Source organism: Dermacentor albipictus, chromosome 1, assembly GCF_038994185.2.
Source record: "Dermacentor albipictus isolate Rhodes 1998 colony chromosome 1, USDA_Dalb.pri_finalv2, whole genome shotgun sequence".
NCBI classification, from domain to species: domain Eukaryota; kingdom Metazoa; phylum Arthropoda; class Arachnida; order Ixodida; family Ixodidae; genus Dermacentor; species Dermacentor albipictus.
In genome coordinates, this window is record NC_091821.1 from 336535261 (window position 1) to 336552741 (window position 17481).

The following is a 17481-nucleotide window of genomic DNA, read 5'->3' on the forward strand; positions in this document are numbered from 1 at the left end:
TTGCACTTACCCACGGCACCGCTACATACTCCATAAAACTGTGCAGTTGTTCTGTGATAAAACAGGCTTATTGCACTATTGCGGAACCAATGCATAATGGTGACCTAAATGCCAGATGGCCAACCAGATATTGCTAAGTGTTTCAGGCAGATGCGCGCTCATTGTCGCTAAACAGGAAATGTGGTGGCCTTGTGTTTGTGTTTTCTAAGGTGCTAATTGGCAGATTGAGTGGGAACTTGTGAACTTGAAGGGAAACTTTCTGAAATGAACATACTATTAAAATGTGAATTGCTTGAACTATGCAAATTCTTCAAGTGAAGGTTCCATCCGGCTCAGCACAATGTACGTTACCTTTTAAAAGGCCTGTTTGCTCCGAAATAAATGCACTGTATGTTACAAGTAATTAAACCAGCCGAACATGAGGATGGATATGCAACTCTGTTAACTGTTATTCTTTGAGTGTCCCCAACTTGGCAAGAATGAGACGCAACTTCCTGCTGCGCACATAGTGAAGAAAAAGCCCTCTTGTAAGAAGCAGGTGCATGAGGCTCCGACACACAGCTGCCACGGCCCAAAGCGTTGGTGCCTGTTGTGCCATCACAAGGTCTACATGCCAACTCAAGGAGAACAAAAGAAAGGAGACCTCCAGTCTGGTACCAATGTTTCCATGAACGGGCTCAACCACTTTGCCTTAACAGAAGTCACCCTCTGGTTGAGATATGGGTAGCAGACTCAGTTATCCCTCTTGGTAGGTCCTGTTTAGTTTCTTTGTAACTCAGGATCTTCCAAGTAACTGTCAAGGCAGAGAGGCAAGCGGGTTGGTTGTTAGAGCTTGTAATCATATTAGCAGCGCTGTATTGGAACAAAACATGGACACAAAGAAATGCCAATGCTTGTCCTGTATGTATAACTTTTTTTCTTTGTATGTGTGTTTCCTTCAATTGTGCGTGCTACTATAAGAATGTAAGTTCCAAGTATCCTTTAGCCTACCTTGAATTCCACACATGGATGTTTGTTACTCTAACTTGTAGCTTATGTGCAGTGCAAGTTGTCTTGGACTCTTACAGGCATACATGTAGTAGAGAAAGGGTTCTCTGTTGAACTTGTTCTTTTTTCCTTTCCATTTCACAACAGGTCACTGTCTTTTTGAGATTGTAATGTGGCATAGTCTAATATCAGCTGTTGCATGTTTTCTCTCAGCTGCCAACCCAGACATGCCAGAAAGACTTGCCAAGCCATCATCGCCAGCTGTTGACAAGAAAGGTGAACAGCTACGCTTCAGAGAGCTCAGTCTCGTGCCCCCGCCATCACCTTTCTCGGAATCTTCGGCACACAACCACCTGGTCCAAGGGAACCCTAACCAAGGCCCTGGCCCCAAACCACGGCTACTAACCATTCCACTTTGGCAGCCTGCCCCAGAAGGTTCACTCACTCCACTGGTGTTGGCTTTCGCAAACTTCCACATGCCTCTGCCATTTTTTTCCTTTCTGCGTGACCTTGCACATTTGCATGAAAAGCATGTGCCTGTTTGATGTGCATGTTGCCTATTGGTCTGTACACTGCTTGATTGATAAGCAACACCTTGGTTAATTAAGATGCTGCATTATTTCGCTGAGACAACAACATCAGCATTGACTTGTAGTGTTCTCCCGATGGTTGAATGATATCTCAGCTGCTGATCCCAGCTACCACAGCTAAGTTCTCACACGTATTGTGATTAATTGGACTGCATTTTCTGGCCTTCAACTAGCACTTGGACAAAATTCTTTACTCAGTACTTTGCATCATGAAAGTCAGATAAATCTCCTCTGCTGCACAGAATTGCTGTGGCTAGCACATTTTCCTGTCTACATGTGATGGAAATGAAGTAATAGAGGAGGTAAAGGGGAATTCTGCTATGAAAGAGGGCTTGGTAGCTACCGTGAAATTGGCCCTCTCCCTCCATATTTATCATTATGGGTGGCCCATGGTATGGAGCATGTCAATGGTAGGGTTCAGAGAGTAGCATTTGACATTGAGTAGCGTGACATTGACATGACAACGTTTGACTAAGACAGTGTATTCTAACTAGTGGACAGGCTGAACTGGCAGTGCTTTTAAAGGGGCTCGAACCACCCCAAGGGCTTGGTGAAATAACATAGTCCGCAGTTGGCATATGCTGCTGTGAACATCTCAGTCAAATTTCGCTGTCATAAGCAGTGTGTGGAGCTCGCAAGCGGATCACAAAGTCACCTTTCTCTCAAACGCTTTCTTTTCAACAAAACGCCCTGTCCTCATTCTCTTTTGGATGCTTTATTTCGTCATTGCATGCTTTATTTTGTCATTCCCTTACATGGCTGTTAGTGGCCGATAGCTGATATCAAGCTATGGTTGGGTATGTGGCATATATATTTCGGCTGCATCGGGGTGCCACCAGAAGTCCACTGGCTAAGCGTACTGCAGCTCGCTGAGGACAACCGCATTTGGCTTATGTTTAGTGCATTGTAGGCACCAAAGGCACAAGTTGTGGCATCTCCATAATGAAATTTAAACTGCGCGCCACGATGTCATTTAGAAGGCGGAGCATTGTGTGCACTGTGCTGTAGCCTTCACAGTGCAAGGCATTAAAGAAGGAATGGGAGCACAGTGGAGGCCGTGTTTGCCAATAACTCCACTTCTGCTGAACACATTTAAGTACTTTATTGTGGGAAAGTATTTTTTGAAATAGCCTATTTTCACTTCAGATGCCTTTCTCACGTCGATAAAAAGTGGTTCAGGGTCCCCTTAAGACTGATCCTTTGCTGGACCGAGAGAGATAGAGACATGAGCCTAGCATCAAGTGAGAAACTGCCCCTCATATAGGATATGCTGTGAGCTCTCTAAATGCCACTGCTGTTGAGATTATTTTACATGTAAAGAAGGATGACATCTACAAGGGATGGCACATGAGGGCATGGCTTCAGATGCTGGCCTTCCATATTTGCTTCTGTAGTAGTGTGTATGCACACGTTGCTCAATGTAATGCATATATTCTTTGCTTTCAGGTAATGCATATGATAATTTTGCCACTACATGACGATGGTGCATACACACATCAACTGAACTTGCCTTCTCAACTGATAACCTCAGTCTGGTGTTGCCTATGCTCTAACAGAAAGCATAGTTTGTATCACAGCTGCACTTTTTGAAGAATTTAAATATAGCAATAGAACCAAACGATTTAGTCTTTGTCACACTTCTGTACCACTAGCCTGCTGTCATCAGCAGGTGTTACTCTTGAAGCGACTTGGCTTCTTGGTGGGTGTCACAAGCAGCCCCCACCCAGAGCACTTATTAGCAGGAGCAGTCTCAGGAATGAACTGAATGCTGCTTATTAATTCAAATTTTAGAACAAGATGAACTGCACGGCATCAGGAAAAAGTCCCCAATAGTCTTTCAACAAGCTTGGTGACATCAGCAATTATTCTCGAGCACTAGATGGTGAACCTTGACCCTGGAGGGGCGCGCGGCATGCACACGTTCCACACTGGCACAAAGCAAACTCCCCTTTGATCGCAAGTGCTGCTCACTTATCAAGCCTTGGACACGCTTGCTTCAATGACCGCAGAACACGATGGGACCAGATTGCCACCGTCTCAGTTGTAGCGTCGCGTAGCAGGGGTGTGTGTTGATAGTTGTGGAGCAATCGAAGGAATTTCAGCAATCTCCACACTCCGTTTTGCCAATGCACATCAGTGGTGACTTGTTTTATACAAAACCACTGACACATGCAAGCTAAGTGTGATTTATTTCTTGTGCCTGCAATCACTGCTACTTAAATCTTGCTCAAATCTGTCGTAAGTTTGGACACTGTGTCTGCACCTGCATGTTGTTTACTTTGCTGGCAGTGCTTGACATTGGCATTCATTTGCAGTGGTTTGCTTCATCCAGCTTTTTAACGTTGGCTTTATGGCGCATGCTATATAATTTCCATTATTTATCTCTTATATTTAACATATTTATCACAATGAGAAGTTTATGCGTTTCGTTATTGCTAGCTCGACTGTTCTAATGCGACGGCGTTAAGGAGCGCATGTTGCAGAAAATCCACTGTTGGCGCCCCGCATTGGCATTGGACGTCGCTTCGGCAAAAAGAATTTTGAACCAAATTCAGAACCACGCATACCCAACCACTTCTCTACCACCAAAGTTGCTTATACCTTGTCTTTCATTAAGTTATTCCTCGAAATTTTGAGAACGGCAGCACACAAACAAATGTAATGGAAAAAAACACAGACAGTGCATGTCCTTTAGGTTAGCTCTTCTCAGACTGAAATAGTAAAAGTGTGAAACAATAACAGGTGATCGACCCACGCAAGAGGCCGCATTTTTACCAGAAAGCTCGCCTTTGTGCATAGTATTCGCAGCCAGCATTTCCCGGTAAACGTTACGGTTGGTAAACGTTATGGTTACATAAGCTGCAGTTGCCGGGAAGCATGAAAAGCAGTAAGGGGTCTTTTAACGCTATTGTATTCCACTCTTTTCAATATCCTGTGCAATTCAAGTTGTTATATTGCGGTAAACATTTCCATGTCTCATACGGATGTTCTCAGATGGGATAATTGCTCAGTCAGTTCTAAATAAATTTCACTTTTAAGTTATTGTCAATTGAAAAGAAGCTAAGAACAGTGCCTTAAAGAGGTCTTGAATGTGCATTCTTTTATTCAAGCAAGAGAAAGCTCTTGGCCATGTTTAAAACATCTGAATATTGAGAAAGTTCGATTTAGATTACGACAATAAAAAAAGTGTCAGGATGCTTTGTGGCCTACTCATTCCATTGTGACTTATATTAACCATACTTACACAGTCCTCTTGTTTTGCTCTCTTTGTAGATGATGGATCAATCCAGTATGATGAAACAGTCTTGAAGAAGCTGGTTTTTTCTCACATCGATGCCACATTTGATTCAATAGAGGATCCTGATTCATTGGCTGCAGACAATTCAGCCTGTGTTTCTGACAGTGCATCATGGGAGTACACAATTCCTGAGCCACCGTCACCATTTCGAACAAGAGCGGGTGGTGCTTCTGAGACGAGTCCTTCCTCCAAAAGCATAACAAAAACAGAGTCTCCGCAGCCAGAATCACCAAAGAGTGACTTTTCGAGAGATGACAGTGGGCTTGTTGATGATCTGGGAAGCAGGGACAGCACCCCCAGCACGAGCATTGAAACACGGAACATCAGCAACAGTGCATTGGGCCAAAATGATGTGAAATGTGAGCAGAAAGATGCCTCCATTCCAGTAACTTCTGCAACGACCACAGTGATAGTTGAATCTGTGGTGCTTCAAGAAACAGTGTTGTGTCAGGGCTCTGTGAAGACACTCACAGAGGAGACAGTCAAAGATGTGGAGAAAGAACAACAGTCTGAACTTTCCAATGAAAGCAGTAGCTCAGAAACATCCAGTTTGTCGGCAGTCAACTCAGAGGAGCCTGTACCATTGCAGTCGAACGTCCCCGATCAAGATCAAGAGTCGGACGAAAGTGCCTCAGTGATTGCAAATCAGCCAATGCCTCGCAGGGACAGCTTGCAAATTTATCGTCTCAAGGAAGTCAAGGTGTCCTCAAGACAAACAGACACTTCTGCTCCAGCAACACACGATGTGCCTGAGCCAGCATTGGAAACGAGCGCCTGTAAAGTGCAAGAGGAGCTGCCTAGCTCTGTACCTGAAGAAGAGGTCTTTGTTCAAACAGTTGTTGTCAATCAGGGGAAAAAAGGAGGTCAAACTAAAACAAATGTGCAAACATCATCTTTGGAATTCTTTCGTTCTGGTCCTTGCAGTGAAGATGCCCCAAAAGGCAACGGTACTGTAGTAGAAAATACCCAAGGAAAGACTTGCGAGACATCACAAACAAGCTCTTTGGATCGACAAGAGCTTGTCAAGATGAGCAGCTATCCAAATGCTGTAGAAAAGACAGTTCACATTGAGAAAAATGTGTGGGAGGTTTCAGATGAAGGTTCACCAGAGGTCAAGAAATGTGAGGCCTCTGCCCCTGAGCAACAAACCAAGCCGAGTCAAAGGCAGGATGTTGAAAAAACATCACGACCTCGAAGCGTTGTTGGTGGCCCAATTTCTTTCTCCATAGGATCGTTGGGGTCCTATAAGACAGAGGTTGTAGATGACATTTATAGTGGGGACTCCATCAAGCCAAATTATGAGAGGTTCAAGAATATCAAAGTCATCTCACCTAGTAGTGCTAGTAGTGGTGCACAGCGTGCAGTTGCACCTAAGGCTGGGGTATCTGCAAGCTTAACGCGACCTGATGGAAAGCAAGTGTCTGAGGGAGAAGCCACATTTACAGTGAAAATAGGCAGCTGGGAGAGTGACAGTCAAGCACTGAAGCATAGCAGCAAGCAGTCGGTGTCCACAGCAGACCTCCGTGCCAGCCACAGCATTTCCCAGGCACCAAGAGAGACAGTGCAGCTTCAGTTTGAGGAAGAGAAAGACATCTTGCTGAGCGAATATGCGAGGCTTCAGGAACAGTTTGTGGCCTGGACGCAGCAACTGGAATCAAACCAAAATTTGCTCGAAGACAAGAAAATAGTGCCCAGTGCTGTGGCGCCACCAGCTGTCGCAGCATCACAGCAGCCACAAGCTTGCAGCAGCTCTGCTGTTAATGGTCAACATGAAGTTCGAGTTTCCACACTGCCCAGAGTGAAACCGGTGAGGCCGCTAAGTCTCATCGAGGAGCGCAGCCGAGCTTTCAAACAGCCAGGTTCTGGAGAAAGCATGGCTGCACCTGTTGTGAGCTTCGGCACATGGAAGGATCAGAGAGAAGATCAGAGAGCCACCACATCCGTTAGCACCACACTGAACCGCCAAAGGGCTGTCGGAGGCTTGGAAGGCGTAGAAGAGAAGGTGAGCAAAGCAAACAAGCAACATGAGGGCTCTGCAAGGACAGTGGTGAATTCAGGTGGAAAGCCTCAGGCGAAGCCTAAGCCTGACATGAAGAAGCCCACAGGAATCCTGTATGCAGCACCCGTGGTGCGTGGATTTTCACCGGAAGCCATTGAGAAGCTGTCACAAGAGGTTTCACTGCAACAAAAGCTGTCCCAATCTCAGGATCAGGCCACACCCCATGAGGAATTGCCAGTGGCCACAAGTGCACAGCAGCTGCAGTTGTCAAGACCTTCCGACAAAGGGAGGGTAACTGTGACCAATGTGCATGCAAGCTCAGAAAGTTCCACAAGCAGTCAGCAGGGCAGTGTGGCAGACCGGCGTTCCCTTCCACCATACCTCCAAAGTGAAATTGTTCGCTTGGCAAAGAAGCCCAGTGCAATGTCGGAGCAACACCTGCACGTCACAGAGAATGCCAGTTGCAGTAACAACAAGCCAAGCATTGTGCAGGCCACGCTAAAGTCTGGCGTCACTGTGGAACCTTTGGCTTCTGCTCACTCTGTGGTCAAAGTGAATGGGCATGCCAGTGCTGTTGAGGTCAAGCAGGCTCACAACACGAACCAGCCAGAACGCAGCAGTGCGGCCGCTGTGAAGCGATCAACGTCTGAATGTGATGGACCTCGTAAGGTGACCACTGGAGGCCAGTCGACTTTACAGAGTGCAGCCAGGAATCCTCAGGCTTCTGTGATTGGCACCAGAGACATCCTCATGGATGAGATCCGCAACTTCGGTGGCAAGGGCTCCCTGAAAAAGGTAGGTGCCGCTCAAACAGTGAAATCCGAAATAACACAAGGATGGCAAATGGCATCTTAGTAAAATTATTGGAAAAGTCTAGCGGGAATCCCACTACTATAAGCTCGGCAATACATTGTGGAAGGCCATTGTGGAAGGACTAATTAGTGACTGATACTATTTGTTAGCTGCTTTTGCATTGTTTCTGTTTTCCATCTTTGAAATGAAACTGCAAATTATGTATGCTATGAACTATTCAAAATGTATGAATATAATTTATTATTTAAAAATGAAGATTGTGGTATGTGGGCTGCGAAAGTAGTTAATCTGTGTATTTTCTTGTTTCCTAGTGGGAACCATTATTTCTTGTGTGATGCTCTGCCTCCTGCATGTTTTATATGAACCGCACTTTCGGCTGTATTTGTGGTTGGGTTCTTGTTAGATTGTGCCCCTTGAGTCGAATTATTGTGTGACATTGTCTTCAATAGAATTGCACAAAAGTCCTATTGCTTTAGCTATGTCAGATCCTGAGATCGTGTTTGTGAGCATGAAAGAAAAAGTGAAGTGTAGACTTTTGACGTTCGAGGAAATATATTATAGTCACGTTGCTTAAGCTAGGCAAAAAGCAGAAAAGTAGCATAAATGGTGTTTCAAAATAGAAACGTTAAAAAGACTTCCATTCTGCTGACTTGAAAGAAATTGTGTTGCACGAGAAATATTTAGTTAGGTAAAGCACCTCAGTTATTTCAAACGATAACAACAAAAGGAAAAAGTATGCATTCAGTTATGGCAAGCCATTAGTGTTTAATCGACGATAACGAAGTGACGCCTAAGCACGCAGCTACGTGCGCCACGCACTCGAGTGCTTCCCACAGTCTTTAAAATATTCATGTAATATTCGTAATTCTTCAGCTAGGTACAATAAAAAATAAAGGAAAAACGTCGCAGGTTTGCCCAAAAGGCGAATCATTGATTGCGATAGTAAATTAGTAGATAGCTATACAAAGCAAGGATAATAGTTTTAACAGCCGTGTAAACTTGTAGACATTCGCTTGCTAACTAAATGAACAAGCACAGTATCACGCACGCGCAGGTAAACATGAACACATCTCACTTGATGACCACGGAAACTCGCTGTCAAAACACTGGGGTGAGGAATCATGGCAGCAGCAGTGAGCGAATTGACCTTTGTGCATCTCTCGCTTAAACGCGAATGAAACGTTGAAAGCACAGTGCATATGAAGCTACTGCCACTACGCACACTCTGCAAACATTGGAGGTTGCTTGGACGATGAGGCCTGCGCGGGCGCACACTTTGGCCACATTGCAGATTGCTTTCAAGATACGGCGCCAGCACGGCTGCGCCATAAGCAGTAGTCACCGGCGAAGAACCCCCCTCTCCTCACCCCCGTGCCTCACGCACGACAGAAGAGGGTGTGCTTCCGCCCCACCTTCCTCGCTTGTACCCGTGAGATTGAGCCGTATTCGCTCGCCTGCTCACCCTCGCACACTTTCACTCGCACATCCAGCATTCAGTGTGCGGCCATGATTTTATCGTCCTTGGAGTGTTTAGAGAACTTCCTGCCAATGTCGATGGCAGAAATGTGCCTGGAGTGTCCATATAGCTGCTCTTGCAATAAGACATTATCTACATACAATGTATATGTTGAAATCTATGAAGAAAAGCTTTCGTGAAGTGCTTAATTAAATACTATACAACCAAAAACACAGGCCTGGCCAACATGGAAGACAGTTCGAGCATGGCAGTGTTTTGTCATCATCTTCAGTGTAGTGGCTCTTCTTGTTCACTTCAACTTCACTGTTACAATATGTGTGGTGCTCTGCCAAGATGTATGCAAAAATTGGGTGGAAACCACTGGAAGATGATTTTCAAAGTTATGCGATAGCTTTCTGGTAGGCATTCTGAGGTATGCTGTGGAGATGCTTATTGACTATAGCTCTTTTGGTTAATGATATAAGTTGCGTGGATGCTGTGACGTTTCACTGCCTCCATAATTAGCCCACATTGCAAACTACATTCAGATACTTGGGAGGACATTTATTGTGCACTATCAGAAGCATCGCATCAATTTACTATCTTCAATTCCGCTTGTCTCCAGGATCGACTGTCATCGAATCACACTGTTTCTTAGATAGGCACATCTTACTTGGCCAGATAGCCAACCATGCGAAGTGGGGGAAAGAGTCCAAGAGAGCCTCACCTCAAAAGAGATCTAAACAGGTGTTTTCTAGTATCGTTAATGACCTACCATAGGAGACTCCTTTCTTAGCTTATCATTTCTGAGACGATCTTGAAAAGCCTGGTGTTGCTATTATGGAGAGGAATCATGCCGTCATGAGCCCTTTTCAGAGGTGTTCTTAACAGGGGCCGTATGCTCAATCAATCACTTTCAGTGATATAACTTGCAGTATTCGTTGATTGGCTAAGCGTGGACAGGATTCTTGTTGTTCCAATGTGGCTTTGCACAAAATATCATGCCAAAGTAAAAAAGGCCCTAGAAGTGATCACTAGAGAATGACATCAAGACTGAGGCTGCCTACAAATCAGCTACAGTACGTTGCTTTATTTATTGCACTTCCAGCTCTTTTCCCCAGCTACCACTTTCTGTCAGGTGGACGCTTGGGATTCAGTTGACATTTTGTTGAAATGATGAGTCCCTGTAACATTTTTGCTGACCTTGCAATGCGAAAACCTTGTTGAAAACTTGCCTCATTGAAAACTTGCATTGGGAGTTTTCAGCAATTCACTTGTGTCAGGGTACTTTGTGTTGCATGCCATGGTTAGTTTTTTTTTTTATGTACAGAGATTCAGAATGTTGATGAGGAAGGAGATCAAAGGATGTTGCATCCATAACTAGCCTGATTGTGGGTGTCTGCTGGGCAGGCCTTTTACTATGTCGTATGCATTTGCAATGAGCAAGGTTAGCATCAGGCAGGGATGTCAGGTGCCACGCTTTTTTTAAAAAGTGGCAAACTGTAGCCACAGAAAAAAATTTATAAAATAGTTGGAAAAGTAGAAGAGACATGCCTGAAAAGTTATCAAAGATGCCCAGAGTCAACACCAGTCAGCTAGTACATGGACTTTTGCACTATGCTGATGCATGTATTGAATTAATGCAGATGCTTTAATGCAGATTTTACAGAGATGCAACTGGACATGTCGTGGGTGGCAAAATGCAATATAATGGCATGTCAGTTAAAACAGTGAAATCCTTGTATTCTGAATACTTGCTGCTGCTCATTGCATTTCTTGTGTGCCTGCTGCCCTGTTGTCATTGTTGCTGATGATCTTGAGCAATTTCCATGTGTATTGCGCAGGTTTCCACGGAGCCAGCCTGGCAGCTGAATGTGTGTGGCCTCCGATCAGCATGATGAGTCTGCGCAATTTCGAGTACCTTGCATCTGGTCGTAGCTTGCTTGTGCTAAGGCATCTTGGCCTATGAGACTTGCCTAGCTAGTGTCTTCTGCACTGCAACCTTCACCTGAGTGCCTTCAGTCACCCTATTACTGTGCACTGTTGCTTGATTGCACATTGTTGTGTGTGCCTTTGATACATGCGGGTCAAAATATTCTCGTGCACAGTTGTTGGCATTGCACCCGATTTCATGTCCTCTTTTGCCGCTGCCTCATGGGTGCCTTGTAGTCAGGCATTGTTGTAGTCCTCTTGTTTACAGCTGGCACTGAGAGCTTGTTTTTACATATTGCCCTTTCTTTTATGTGTGTGCTCGTGAGAATGGGCCTATCTGTCTCAGCAGGGCTGAGAGTAATCAGTGCCTCAATGTTTGTATTTTAGCTACTGAGAATCCGAACGTTCGTGCTCGGCTAGTGCTTGAAACACTTTCAGAGGCAGCATAGTGGGGAGTCAGTGCCATCGTTGTGAGGTCTGGGCCTCATGCTGTTTCAGCGCTTTATGTAAATAAATATACATGACTAGAAGAAATGCTTATATTCAAGCCTTTTAGGCTGACTGAATTAGATGCCATGCTATACACGTGGCTACTTCATCCAGACATATTGTGTGGTGCTGTGGAGTTTAGGCAACCTGCGCTTCCGCTGCAAATAGTAGTGCACTTTTCTGAGAGAGGTGCTGTCCGAAGAACCCATGATGCTATCTGAGGCCTTACAGAGTTTTAGATGCTATAAAATCGCTGCTATGTGTCGTGCCACTAAGATTCAGCTATAATTTTCAAGCCCTCTGCCAGGGCTCTCTAGCTCTGTAAGAATAATGGGGGATGCTTTTCCCGTGTGTCTGTGCATGCGGCCTAGTGCTATGTGTTGAATGAAGTATGATGGACTGTATGTAAAATGTTGAAGGAAGACCACGTGGGTGCCAAGCCAAGCCACAGTGAAAACTTCATTGAGTTGCTGCCAACAGACCAGTTGCTTTTTCAAGGCTGTATTCACATGTGGGCTTAAGTGAAATTCTGTTGAGGTGCAGTGGTGGCGTGGCATGTGCGAGATTCTTGTGTACATAGATTAGTTTTATATCTCGAGCAAGGCAGCTCGCCTCTAATCTCAAAAAGTGGCCAGACAAAGTCACTTGCTGAGGAAAAGAGGCTTCAGGTTCCTTTTATTTTAATGCAGGGCTTGTTACTGACACCAGTATATTTGTATTGCTCAAGATACCTTTAGCCCAGATGATTTTACCCGAGGTGTCATGTCGCACGAAATGGCGGCTATGATATGCTGCAAAGAAATCCAAGATGTGCTTTAATATGTTTGGCAGGTTGGCATCTCTTACACGCAGATAGGCATGTGAGGGACCTGATTAGATGACAGGCAGTCACTAATTTTTTTTTTTCTGCTGGTATGTTTTTTGGCAGTGTACAGTATTTATGTTTGAGAACTCTGCTGTACATGCGTGACAGTATGTGCCGGTTGATGGTTCGTTGAAGGAATTAAAAATGGTTAACACAAGCAGTGGTTTTCTGTCTGCATAAGTTCTTGTCTTTGTATGTTCTGGAACACACATAGACTGGTTCATTATAGACTAAAAGTAACGAAGGTCCACGTTTGCTTTTCCCTCCTTAGCATTTTTTGTGCCGTGTTTTGTGCATATAATCCGCACAGTTGTCGGCATAAATTCAGCAAAGTGCCAGAAGCAATCTCATTTTGTATGCTCTGTGATCACGGCTCTCATAGCTGCTCCCGCCGAAACGTGGTAGAGCTTCACGGCAGTGGGAAACGTATTGCTGTGAAGTTGGCATTGTGAGGAAGTATCAGCGGTTAGCTTGCATTTCGTTATTTACGTGCTACCAATTTCACCACGTGCATAGGGCATGCGCAGCAGCCCTGTCTGTGCAAAACTTTTCGAGACTTGCGCGCTATACTTGGGTTCATACCAACATTGAGGGGAATGCTGATGCTGCCATTGTGGATTTTTTTCAGTAAATATTAAAGAGGATGTTGAGGGGGGTGCATCTGCTCAACACAACTCCTGCTGCAGATTCTCAATTCTCATCTCCCTACCTTTTGATTTGGTGGAGTAAACAGGTTCTTATTTGGTACAAACACAGTACATGCCTTTCAACATACATGCGTAGTTTCCTTTCAGCCTGCTAAGGACTACTACTACCTGCATGCTTTGTGGCAGTGGTAGCATATGAAACTCTTCCTGTAACCAGGAGGGGACCAGAAAAGGTGTATGCAGTGGCTTAGCAATACGTAGTCAACCCGGCTCTGGAGATGAAGAAACCACTCTTAGTTTATAGAGCGACTCATTTAAACCGGCTGGTTAATCCTAACAGCGTCACTTTTCTCCGAGGCATCCCACGCTCGTCCGCCAAACAGATTGATAGATTATCGACCACAGTCGTAGTAGTTTCTCCATGGTCTAGTTCTATGCACCAACATGGTGCAGTATTTTCTTTGTTTTTCAATTATCCAGGGCTTGCTGCAGAGAAAGAAAGCTGAACTTTGCTTCTTGTCACGCCTCTAAAATTTCGTGTTGTGAAGTACAATAATCCGCAACCCATGAATCTCTGCAACAAAATACACAGCAAAGATGAAAACTCAGCATCTGCAAGAAAGAATGAGGATATCTTTTGATTAACGCTTGCAATGGCATTTCACGATTTCTACCAGTTTGATAATACATTACATGGAATACAAGATTTTTCGGACATTCTATGCATTGCTGCTTTGCCATGGCCTTTATGTTGTACATAATGTCACTAAGATACATTGCTGACGTTTAAAATGTTACGATATGCTGTGACACATTGGGCAGCGGGTGAAAATTAAGGGCAAGTCTGTATACGTGGCTCTTTAGACACCTCGAAACACTAAATCATGTTCCAATATCCGTGCACCATTTCAGAGATGAATAGGACGTCCTCCAAACGTCCAGATTCAGATATCCTATCAAGGTCATCCCAAGGATATTGCATCTGGACATTTTTCGATCAACACATGAATATAGCTGTCCTCCAAGAGGATTTGTCTAACATTCTCCTTGTGACAGCATTGTTTTCTCAGATATTTAAATTATAAACAGAGCTATCATGTCCAGCTCATGTACTATGTACCTTGCGTATATTCTGGCACAACTAATTTACTTTGAAAACTTCGGTCATTTCAATACGCCACTTGTGCCTGCAGAAGACGTAGAATAAGGATTACAATGGAGGCGCCAAATAAAACATTGGATGAAGGAAGGTGACACAGGACAACCACGGCTTCCTTCATCCATTGTTTTATTTGGTGCCTTCGTTGTAATCATGTATAACCAACTCGCCCACCAGCACGTGCTAGAAGAAGTTTGCTGGCACTTCAGCGAAAGTGTGTGTACGCATACATGTGCATGCGAATTAGTATCTGCTCTTTCTGTGTGGCTGTTCTGTCCGTAGCTTCTGTTACACAGCGTCGACATACTACAAAGTAACATTCAGTGTGTGAAACGCTGGAAAAAAGCTGTGGCACATGTCTGTGCAAGGTGCCCAGCATGTCCCTAGCATGACCCCATCACATCACTCAGGCGCACGCAAGGGATGTTTGCAGGACGTGGAAAGTGCGACCATGAGAAGGGCGCCCGCTGGGCCAAATTCAGCAAATCCCGTGGGTACTTGTATCCTTGCAGTGGATGTCCTACTAAGGATATCCTGTGGTACGTGCCATTGTGGTCACTATGTTTACCTCGGGGGCCAACTGCTATTTCCCTCTTCAGATACATCTAAGATACGCAGATGCTCTCAAGAGCCAACAACTAGGCCGATTTGAATGAAATGGAGTGCATGCGAAAGAAAAAGGTGGAGGAAAAAAAAAAAAGACAGGGTCTCATTGGTCAACAAAAATTGCCGAAACTCGGCAACCTATATAAAAAGCATGAAGTTTATATATTCAAAACTCTGCACCAAAAATAGAGATTGCAGAAGTACCTAAATTGCATCTGTCAGAGCATCCAAAGCGGACAAATGTGATCGACGAGTTTACAGCTTATGCGGAACTTTCACAATAGGCTCCTGACAGTGGAGTTTCCCGGCGACTGCCGCGCCACCTGTAGCGTCGAAAGCGCAACTCTGGCACCGATCCCACTTCAGTCAACGGCGTAGAATCCAGCTGGGGCACGTGTTATGACCGCGTGTGATTCGAAACTTGTGAACCACGCGAGCCACCGTCCTGCAGGTAAACGTTCTCATACCGTTGTTTCACGATGACAAATGTGCAAGACATCGAAAGCTGCCCAGGAAAGAAGGCGTGGGGACGGCGGTACTGCATCGTCAAAGAATGTTACGGCCACGCACGACTGCCTCCTCTCCGACGACAGATTTCCTGGCCGGCCGTGGTTTTGTGCTCGCGCTTCCTTCCTGGAGGATCGCACTAGAAAGTATTGTAGTCAGTAGACTGAATTTTTTGGATGAGAAAGAGTCTTACCGGGAAGCCGACTTGCATATTTTTGTAAATTCTACATATGTTTTAGAGCTATTTATTTTCCTTTACGAAGCGTACTGCGTGGTGGCTGCAGGTGTTCTGACTTGCGTGAGTCGCTGAGCACTTAACGCTGTGAGGGTCTGCTTGCGTTCAGGTTGCCGGATACGGTCACCCGAGTCTTGGCGGCCAAAGCATCCCAAGGTCGTGCCGATGCCTCGGCAGTTGTAAACGAAATACTGCGGTTGCTTGGCAGAACATAGCAACTAGCCTAATACATTTTTTGTGCAAGTTGTCTAAAAAGCATCTTAGTGATTCGAAAAGATATGGCGCCTATTATCCGTAGCCAATGAGGCTTTGCAAGCGTGTCAAAACAGCACCACGGAAGAACACGTCTTGTCTACGGTAGCTCAAATAGTTGGCCAAGAACACCTACGCTTAACGCTTAATAAGCGCAGCCATGCCTGCACACTCAATTAAGCTGCTTGATCAAAGCATAATATCATAGTTCAGTATGCTCACGTCCAGAGATACGCTGTAATTGTGTTTGCCGTGCTGGGAGTTTCACTTCGCCAGCACAGTCACACCGGCGACTTCTTTCACGCTGTGAACGATCCCGGCAGCGTAGAGCTTTTCCCTTTTACGACGAATGGCAGGGCGTATCCGACCGTCTAATTCTGAGATTGGTTTGAAACAACATAGCAAAATTTACGCCATTTGTTCGTTTCAAAACAAACATGAACATGCGATCACGTTGGCAGATCCGCGTGGGCAGCCTGAGTAGCGTAGTCTGTCAGTGTCAGTTTTGACGGAAGGTGCCGCAAGAGGCGCTGACGATCGCAGTTCGGCTATTGGAGCCGCCGAGGCGATCGGAGGATTGGTGGAATAAAAGTATGGAAACGACAAAAAACGGGGGCTTACAAAAGCACAGTGCGCAATAGGGGGTAAGGAAATTTGTTTGTGGGAGTTCATAGCGTTTCTTTTCTATTGTTTAACCTAGGTAGGACATTAGGAAAGGGCTTGGTGGCGCAACCCATCACCCTATTCCAAAGGGGACGCTCATAACATCCATCCATCCGGAAGCTTACCAGCAAGTATGCGGCCTGTAGGGTGGGCAACACAGCAACAAAGAACGTCAAGTGGAAAGTCAGAGAAGCTGAAATAATCTCATGGGTGGCGGCAATGGAAAAGAAACCTGCCGTGAGTACTTGAGAGGAAAAAAACGAAATCAGGAAAGAAACAATTTATGATGACTCAAAGGGAAGCTCATTACTTTTCGAAGCGAGATCGGGATGCCTTAGAACACGCACCTATAAAGCCAGATATAATAAGGAAGAAGAAGCATATGCTTGCTGCCGTATATCTAGGGAAACTATGGAGCATGTTTCATTAGAATGTGAAGACGTCTACCCAGCGGTTAATTTAGGCACCACTGGCCTCCTTGAAGCCCTTGGGTTCAGCGAGAGCAGTGGAAAAGTAAACATGTCCGCAATAGGGATTAGTAAGAGGCGATTGGAGTATTGGTGGAAAAGAAGTAGGGAAAGGACAAAAAATGGAGATGTACAAAAGCGCAGTTCGCAATAGGGGATCAGAAAATTTGGTTGTGGGAGTTCATATTTTTTTCTCTTTTTTATTGTTTAACCTAGGTAGAACATTAGGCAGTTTCATAGCAAGAGCTTAGTGGCGCAACCCACCGCCCCTTTCCAAAGGGGACGCTCATAACATCCATCCATTATTATATATTATTACATAGTGCGTGTGCACGTGTATAATACCCCAAATTTTGTCTACATTAGCTGTCTCATAGGTGCAGTTTAGAGGATTGTGATATCGTTCTTTTTTATTGCTCTAATAAAGGATTGTAAACTTGATACTTCAGTTTTATATTTCTTCTAAATTTATGCGATTTGCATATTTAAAAAAATTACGACCTATATGCAATTTTT

The 17481-nt window shown here is 44.8% G+C and overlaps 1 protein-coding gene across 7 annotated transcripts in view; it reads left to right on the top strand.

The window, feature by feature from the left end:
* The window catches only part of LOC139054560 (platelet binding protein GspB-like), a 249237-nt gene extending 236651 nt beyond the window's left edge, over positions 1–12586 (top strand). For 6 of the 7 annotated variants that reach the window (XM_070531699.1, XM_070531703.1, XM_070531698.1 and 3 more), the window contains exons 8-10: positions 1201–1422; positions 4851–7669; positions 10988–12586. In XM_070531699.1, coding sequence (XP_070387800.1) covers positions 1201–1422; positions 4851–7669; positions 10988–11041 — 3095 coding nt within the window. In that variant the 3' untranslated portion in view covers positions 11042–12586. The remainder of the gene's footprint in view (positions 1–1200; positions 1423–4850; positions 7670–10987) is intronic. The other variant, XM_070531702.1, reaches the window with a different exon arrangement.
* The last annotated feature ends 4895 nt before the right edge of the window (positions 12587–17481 follow it).